Raw genomic sequence first — 8,441 nt, forward strand, 5'->3', positions numbered from 1 at the left:
TTACATGCTTTCAGAAATGTCATTCCTCTGCTGGAGCTGTAAAACACAAAAGAGGACATACTTGCATACGTTATGGTCTTGTGGAGGCTGGCAGAGTTCTGGCAACGAGTATGTTCGTTTATCTCAGCATGTCTACAGATTTTCCCTTCTCCCTGTTTTTGTTTGCTTGGAAATGTTGATACTGGAGACTTATCTGAAGCTGCCAGTTGAGGACTTGTGAGGTGTCTGTTTCTCAAACTAGACACTCTAATGTGTCCTCTTGCTCACTCCTCTTTCTATTCTGGTTAAGGCCAGTTTCCGCTGTTCTTTGTAGGGAGTAGTACGCAGCGTTGTACCAGCTCTTCAGTTTCTTGTCAATTTCTCGCATGGAATAGCCTTAATTTCTCAGAACAAGAATAGATTGACGAGTTTCAGAAGAAAGGTCTTTGTTTCTGGCCATTTTGAGTCTGTAATCGAATCCACAAATGCTGATGTTCCAGACACTCAACTAGTCTAAGAAGGACATTTTTATTGCTTCTTTAATCAGCACAACAGTTTTCAGCTAACATAATTGCAAAAGGGTTTTCTAATGATCAATTAGCCTTATAAATGTATAAACTTGGATTAGCTAACACAACGTGCCATTGGAACACAGGAGTGATGGTTGCTGATAATGGGCCTCTGTACGCCTATGTAGATATTACATAAAAAATCAGCCGTTTCCATCTACAATAGTCATTTACAACATTAACAATGTCTATACTGTATTTCTGTTCAATTTGATCTTATTTTAATGGACCAAAAATTTAGCTTTTCTTTCAAAAACATGGACATTTCTATGTGACCCCAAACCTTATATATGTATATGTATTATAAGCATATATACAGCCCCTTTCATGCCCCTTTCATGTTTATTATTTTTTCAGCATATATATATATATATACTGTTTTTATAAATCACATAGAAATACTTGTCATTTTATTTGTATTATAACTAGTACGAAATATATCGATAATTGTGCAAAGTTATAATTTTTACCCTAATTATTCATTTACAATGTATGCAGAACGGAATTATTCTGTCCAAAAAACATTTGACCCGGAAGTACTTATTTATTTTTTCCTGCTTCACAGCTGTGTGAGCGTAAACACCAACCGGATGCTTCAAATTTATACATCCGGTGAAACATCTGTTTCTGTCTGATGGGACTGGCTCAGTGCGTATCCTCCTAGGAACATGGCCGATGGTTAGTTAATGCTGGTGCTTAACCCGATGAAAGACTCAAAACTGTTTTGCTACATGAGAAGGTACAAGAAAAAGGAGTTCAAACTTGGCAAGGTGGTTAGCTAGCTAGCTACGGTAGATCGAGAGGGTGTTGCTTGCTGGAGAAAAGGAAAACAACATGGCGGCATTGGAGCTCGAATGGATCCCAGAGACGCTGTACAACACTGCTATATCAGCAGTGGTGGACAATTACAGTCGATCGCGAAGGGATATTCGTTGCATCCCTGAGAATATTCAATTTGATGTGTATTACAAGGTACGTTCATAGTCTAGTTTGCTAACTATATAACGTGATGTTCGCGAGATGTGACTCGTTTTAGCTAACCTTAGCTATCAAACGCTTTGCAAAGAAAATCAACTGATTACTTGCTATCCTGCTATTTAGCAAGCTTAACCATAAACCAAAGACTAATAGCCATCTGACGAAAAAATGGTTTGTTAACATGTCTTAAAAGTGCATTTCTTGCTGAAGTCCTAAATAATAGCACATGTGTTCATGATTTTAATTGGGGGTGTCTCTAACCATCTTATGTTTGTGATCTGTGAAAACATTGTGTTTTGGACAGTAGTTAGTGGGATCTCACACTCATATTCTGCATGTTGATAATCATTCTCTGACACTCCTGTCCTTTTTTTGCTTTCATAACCTTGTTTTCATGTTTCCCCAGCTGTACCAGCAGGGTCGGCTGTGCCAGCTGGGGGGAGAGTTTTGTGAGCTGGAGGTGTTTGCCAAAGTTCTACGGGCATCTGATAAAAGGTACTTGTTTGGTTCTGTATAGATCGTTATCAATCAAATGTCACAATATGGTGCAGAGCATTCCATTTGGCTGCTGGGGGGCATGGCTCTGCTAAAACCATTGACAACTGCGTGATGTTTAAGGAATTGATAAATACATGTTATAACTAGGTCTATTTGGTTTCAATATAATCAACTCTTGAATAGCATAGATAGATCTATGAATTTCATTTGATTCCACATTTAGCTCTATTAGAGTTATACAGCAAGTACCAGCATGCTTTTCATGATCAGTAAACATCAATTGATTATGTAATTTCAGATATGTGAGGGTAACTTATCCATTTGGCATGTAACTAGCTAAGCAAATTTATGTCATTTATCATTTAGCTTGCTTCATCAGAGATTAGGCTTTTGGAAAGAGCCTGAAGTCGGCAAGTCCTGGTAATGTTGTCATTAATTGTTGTCAGTAATGATCTGTTATTAGCTAGCTAGCCAATTTGCAAACTGACGTGGTCCATCAGTCATGCCTGTCAGCAGCAATCGGGATTAAACACTCTTGAAAACAATGTTGAAAAGGGCATAATGTTAACTTCAATGGGTAGTCCTGCTTGTTGCCTTTGGAGTTCAGAGTGGACCAACTTAAACTCAATCATATGTTTGACATCTTAAATGATCGTGCCCCAAGTTATATGAAAAACACATTGATATGGTCTATAACCAGCACAGTTACAATACCAGAGCTAGTGTTATGTCTTGTAAAATCACAAGAGTTAACAGTACTGCTAGGAGCACTTTTTTTCTCTACAGACATTTGTCTATGGAATAGCCTCCCCTTGGAGATCAAGCAATGAAAAAGTAGAATTGCTTTAAAAAGCAGGCAAAGTTTGTCCACCTAAGAGAAACCACTCCACTGTCTTCTTGTGCCCTTACTGCTGGTCAGGTTTATTTATTTGAAAGATGGGTATGATTGTTTTTTAAGGTTAGAAAATGTGTAATGAATATGTTTTGTTTTTTAAGGTTAGGGAAAAGTGCAATGAAAATTGCCACTTTAGGATGTTAATATAAATTATTGTATTCATTGTTTGTTATTTTGGATTGCCTTTTAATAATAATGTGTTACAGTTTTTACCATCGAGGACCACTTTGGAAACAAGTTTTTTGATTCTTACTTTTAAGTGCTATCCTTTGGGTCCACATTGTAAATGTTTCTGTATATCTCTCTAACCCAAATAAATTAAATTCACTCAAATATCCAATTAATGTTGGCCAATATTGAACGATATTGTGAGGCTACCCACACATATCTGAAATTACATTATCAAATTTTGTTTACTGAAAAGCATGCAGTTAATTGCTGTATAACTCTGATAGATCTAAATGTGCGCAATTGTGTTGCATGGTATAATCAGACATTTGTCTTTTGGACTATGCTCATCAAGAGTTGATGATATTATAACAAAATAGTTAACATTTTTATTTAACGATCCCTTGAAAACTGCAGGCAGTTGTCAATGGTTTTAGCAGAGCTGGGGATCTCCTTGCCCCCCTGAAGGCAAATCAAAATCTCTGCACCTTATTGTGCCGTTTTATTGATAATGATCTATAGAGTGGTGAGGAGGAGGAGTCTACCGTGTCCGGAAGTGACTTCACCATTCATTTTCTGTATTCAGGGTTCACTCGAACATCGTTTTAAGCTTTGTTTTACTATTGACAGTTAGAGCTGATTTTAGGATTGTATATTCACTCTCTGAATTGTTTAATCAAACTTTTCAAGTCTGCTCCTGATATCGGGGCATATAAACTTAAATATGTCTAGTTTTCGTCCTCATTGCCAAACTTCATAAATACTGCACCCTCAACTTCAAAACTCCTTTGCTAGTTATACAATCATGTAACTAAGAAATATTCTTGAAATAAATGTAAAAATTATTTATTGTTTTGTTGAATAGTCATGACTGGTTATCATTGCTACTTAACGCGGATCCAAGTTCAGTTTTGAGATCCATTGGCATAGGGTTAGCTGGATGTTTCTAACTGGTCTTGGGAACTGTGACAACGGGCATCCTCGAGCTTATCCCACCGAGCTTAGCTCGGTGGGATATGTAGGGATTTTGTCAACACAGCCACATATGTACACAGTCTTGTGCCCTTATTTTTTTTAAACTGTTGATTTAAATCAGACTTTATTAATATAATGAGTAATCCAGGAATGTCAAGTTAATTGACACGAGAAAATATCAACTCTACAGAGCACAATGACTACAATGAATGGATAAATTACTTCTGGACATGAAGGAGCCGAGGAGCTCCTCCTCACCACGCAATAGGAATCTGACGCCATAATTACGTGAAATGAAAGGGATCTGACAAGAGCCTTAAGCCAATGTTGAATGTCCTTGTCACACATTGACAGATGAGCCTTTATGCTGCTGTTCTCATGTACAGTTGAAGTCAGAAGTTTACATACACTTAGGTTGGATTCATTAAAACTCATTTTTCAACCACTCCACAAATTTCTTGTTAACAAACTATAGTTTTGGCAAGTTGGTTAGCCATGTACTTTGTGCATGACACAAGTCATTTTTGACTTATAGATGCCACCCGTATTTCACTGAAAGAATAAACGTCTTGTTTTCGAGATGATAGTTTCCCGGATTCGACCATATTAATGACCTAAGGCTCGTATTTCTGTGTGTTATTATGTTATAACTAAGTGTATGATTTGATAGAGCAGTCTGACTGAGCGGTGGTAGGCAGCAGCAGGCACGTAAGCATTCAGTCAAACAGCACTTTCCTGCGTTTTGCCAGAAGCTCTTCGCTGTGCTTCAAGCCTATCAACTCCCGAGATTAGGCTGGTGTAACCGATATGAAATGGCTAGCTAGTTAGCGGGGTGCGCGCTAATAGCGTTTCAAATGTCACTCGCTCTGAGACTTAGAGTAGTTATTCCCCTTGCTTTGCATGGGTAACGCTGCTTCGTGGGTGGCTGTTGTCGTTGTGTTCCTGGTTCGAGGCCAGGTAGGAGCGAGGAGAGGGATGGAAGCTATACTGTTACACTGGCGATACTAAAGTGCCTATAAGAACATCCAATAGTCAAAGGTTAATGAAATACAAATGATATAGAGAGAAATAGTCCTATAATTCCTATAATAACTACAACCTAAAACTTCTTACCTGGGAATATTGAAGACTCATGTTAAAAGGAACCACCAGCTTTCATATGTTCTAATGTTCTGAGCAAGGAACTTACATGGCACATATTGCACTTTTACTTTCTTCTCCAACACTTTGTTTTTGCATTATGTAAACCAAATTGAACATGTTTCATTATTTATTTGAGACTAAATTGATTTTATTGTTGTATTATATTAAGTTAAAATAAAAGTGTTCATTGTTCATTCAGTATTGTTGTAATTGTCATTATTACAAATATATATAAAAAATTGGCCGATTTAATCGGTATCGGCTTTTTTTTGGTCCTCCAATAATCGGTATCAGCGTTGAAAAATCATAATCGGTCGACCTCTAGTCCAGAGTAGTGATGCTAGTCGGGCAGGCAGGTGAGGGCAGCGATCGGTTGAAGAGCATGCATTTAGTTGTACTAGCATTTAAGAGCAGTTGGAGGCCACGGAAGGAATGTTGAATGGCGTTGAAGCTCGTTTGGAGGTTTGTTAACACAGTGTCCAAAGAAGGGCCAGATGTATACAGAATGGTGTCGTCTGCGTAGTGGTGTCGAGATTCAATGTAAGGATTTGTGAAAAACTGAGTTTAAATGTATTTGGCTATGGTGTATGTAAACTTCTGACTTCAACTGTATGTTTGTATCACGTCTTTATGCCCTGTCTTTGTATGTGTGCCTGCAGACACCTCCTGCACCACTGCTTCCAGGCCCTGATGGATCATGATGTGAAAGTCGCCTCCGTCCTGGCCAACTCCTTCAGCCGCCGCTGCTCCTACATTGCAGAGTCTGATGCCCATGTGAAAGTGAAGGCCATTCACTTTGGCTTTGTTTTAGGTAGGCCCCTGCACCCATCAACTTTCCTCACTTTTCTTCAACTTTTGTGTCTGGTTGTACTAATGTTGACCCTGTCCTGTAGGTGGCTTTCTGTCTGACGCAGGCTGGTATGGTGATGCAGAGAATGTGTTTCTGGCGTGTTTGCAGCTGTGCACACTGCATGACGAGGTTCTGCACTGGTACCGTGCTGTGGAGTGCTGTGTCAGGTCAGTTGGTCCCAAAGAGTTAGTATATTCTGTTCTGATTCTAGTTCTATGGCTGGTAACTCCTAGTTTGTATTTGCCCACAAAAGCTTAGTAGACTCAACACTTTCTCTTAGGTTGCTTCATGTCCGGAATGGCAACTGCAAGTACCATCTTGGTGAAGAGACTGTCAAGTTGGCCCAGCTGTACATGGACAAACTGGCCAAACATGGTCATCAGGCCAACAAAGCTGCACTCTATGGAGAGCTGTGTGCTCTGCTCTTTGCTAAGAGCCTTTATGATGAGGTATTTTGCCTTAAAGAGATACTGTATATCAAGTGGTTGTTAGATTTTTTTGGTGTTCTGGTTTTTCATGTAGAAATCATCACCTATATCATGTCTTGTGCAGGCCTACAGGTGGTGCATAGAGGCAATGAAAGAGATCACAGTGGGTTTGCCTGTTAAGGTCGTGGTAGATGTCCTAAGGCAGGCTTCCAAGGTATGAGTGCTCCCTTTTCCTGTGTTAGACTATGAATGGATAAACAAATACTTTTTGAGATGTTCCCCTACGGTCACATGAGCCACTGTAATGCTGTATTGGTAATTTGTGCTGCCTCAGACTGTAGTTGGCACTTAGCGTGGTTTCATGTGTTTGGACCTACAGGCCTGTGTAGTAAAGAGGGAGTTCAGGAAGGCAGAGCATCTGATAAAGCATGCTGTTTTCCTGGCACGGTAGGTTAGTTTCATAACACTGTGTGTTGTAAAATGTATATGCTAGTATTTGTCTGTCTCCTTCACTAATGTCTGTTTCCTTATTGTTTTGCAGTGAGCATTTTGGACACAAGCATCCCAAATATTCAGACACTCTCCTTGATTATGGGTTTTATTTGCTGAATGTGGATAACATCTGCCAATCAGTTGCAATATACCAGGTGAGAGAGTTGGTCTGAGATGTACTGTTGAAGTCGGAAGTTTACACACACTTAGGTTGGAATTAAAACTCGTTTTTCAACCGCTCCACAAATTTCTTGTTTATTAACTATAGTTTTGGCAAGTCGGTTAGGACATCTACTTTGTGCATGACACAAGTCATTTTTCCAACAATTGTTTACAGAGATTATTTCACTTATTGTGGGAAGCTTGTGGAAGGCTACCCGAAACGTTTGACCCAAGTTAAACAATTTAAAGGTAATGCTACCAAATACTAATTGAGTGTATGTAAACGTCTGACCCACTGGGAATGTGATGAAAGAAATAAAAGCTGAAATAAATAATTCTCTCTACTATTATTCTGACATTTCACATTCTTAAAATAAAGTGGTGATCCTAACTGACCTAAAACAGGGATTTTTTTATGAGGCTTAAATGTCAGGAATTGTGAAAAACTGAGTTTAAATGTATTTGGCTAAGATGTATGTAAACTTCTGACTTCAACTGTAGATAGACAGCAGAGAGGGGAGGTGTGTCAAATGTGTGATATTGAAACTGTGTTAATATTCCAGACGGCTCTAGATATCCGGCAGTCGGTTTTCGGGGGAAAGAATATCCATGTGGCCACAGCACACGAGGACCTGGCATACTCCTCCTATGTGCATCTGTACAGCTCTGGCAAATTTGACAATGCACTGTGAGTAATCGTTTTGTCACCATTGAGACAATGACTTATCAATGACCCAAGCCCACCTCAGCTAATCCCTACCATTGTGACGCAGAGTTGTCATAATGCTTCAGCAAATGTACATTACACCAGGGGCGTCAGTAGACACTATATAAGTAACCTAATTGATGTCCCTTTAACTGCCCTGAATGCCTCTACTGATCCTACAGCTATTGCATGCAGTAATCATGTGCCTTTGAACTAGATTTATACTGTTAGCATTGAGCCGGTGAGCCCTAGGAGGAAGTCCACTGTGTGAAGCGCACCCTGCCCTAACACAAAGAACATGAGCACATCTACTGCTGCTAAGCTTCCCAATAAAGCAAGCAAGCATCCCAGAAGAAAAGTGCTCAAAATAGCCCACGTTTACATATGTAGCTTAGAAAAAAAGGTTCATGAAATAAATAATTTGCTAGAAACAGATGACATTCATATTCTGACTATTTCTGAAACTCATTTAGATAATACCTTTGATACAGTTGTAGCAGTACAAGGTTATAACATTTACAGAAAATATAGAAATGCCAATGGTGGAGGTGTTGCTGTTTATATTCAGAACCACATTCCTGTAAAGATTAGAGAGGAT

At 39.1% G+C, this 8,441-nt stretch overlaps 1 protein-coding gene across 1 annotated transcript; it reads left to right on the forward strand.

Moving 5' to 3' along the window:
* The first annotated feature begins 1,150 nt into the window (after nucleotides 1-1,150).
* LOC111981930 (amyloid protein-binding protein 2-like) lies at nucleotides 1,151-8,434 on the forward strand. The gene is made up of 9 exons (XM_024013426.3): nucleotides 1,151-1,520; nucleotides 1,933-2,021; nucleotides 5,865-6,016; nucleotides 6,099-6,222; nucleotides 6,336-6,504; nucleotides 6,608-6,697; nucleotides 6,863-6,930; nucleotides 7,025-7,130; nucleotides 7,701-8,434. Exons 1-9 carry the CDS (start codon nucleotides 1,383-1,385, stop codon nucleotides 7,827-7,829), a joined length of 1,065 nt encoding a protein of 354 aa, XP_023869194.1. The 5' UTR covers nucleotides 1,151-1,382; the 3' UTR covers nucleotides 7,830-8,434.
* Nucleotides 8,435-8,441: the final 7 nt, after the last annotated feature.

This window comes from Salvelinus sp. IW2-2015, linkage group LG20, assembly GCF_002910315.2.
Source record: "Salvelinus sp. IW2-2015 linkage group LG20, ASM291031v2, whole genome shotgun sequence".
In the NCBI taxonomy this organism is placed as follows: Eukaryota; Metazoa; Chordata; class Actinopteri; order Salmoniformes; family Salmonidae; genus Salvelinus; species Salvelinus sp. IW2-2015.

What these genes read in the sequence shown, in the direction of transcription:
- LOC111981930 (XM_024013426.3), top strand. Translation starts at nt 1,383, where the DNA reads ATGGCGGCATTGGAGCTCGAATGGATCCCAGAGACGCTGTACAACACT. An exon ending in TCACTTTGGCTTTGTTTTAG is followed by an intron (nt 6,017 to 6,098) that starts GTAGGCCCCTGC and finishes CCTGTCCTGTAG; the next exon opens with GTGGCTTTCTGTCTGACGCA. An exon ending in AATCAGTTGCAATATACCAG is followed by an intron (nt 7,131 to 7,700) that starts GTGAGAGAGTTG and finishes TTAATATTCCAG; the next exon opens with ACGGCTCTAGATATCCGGCA.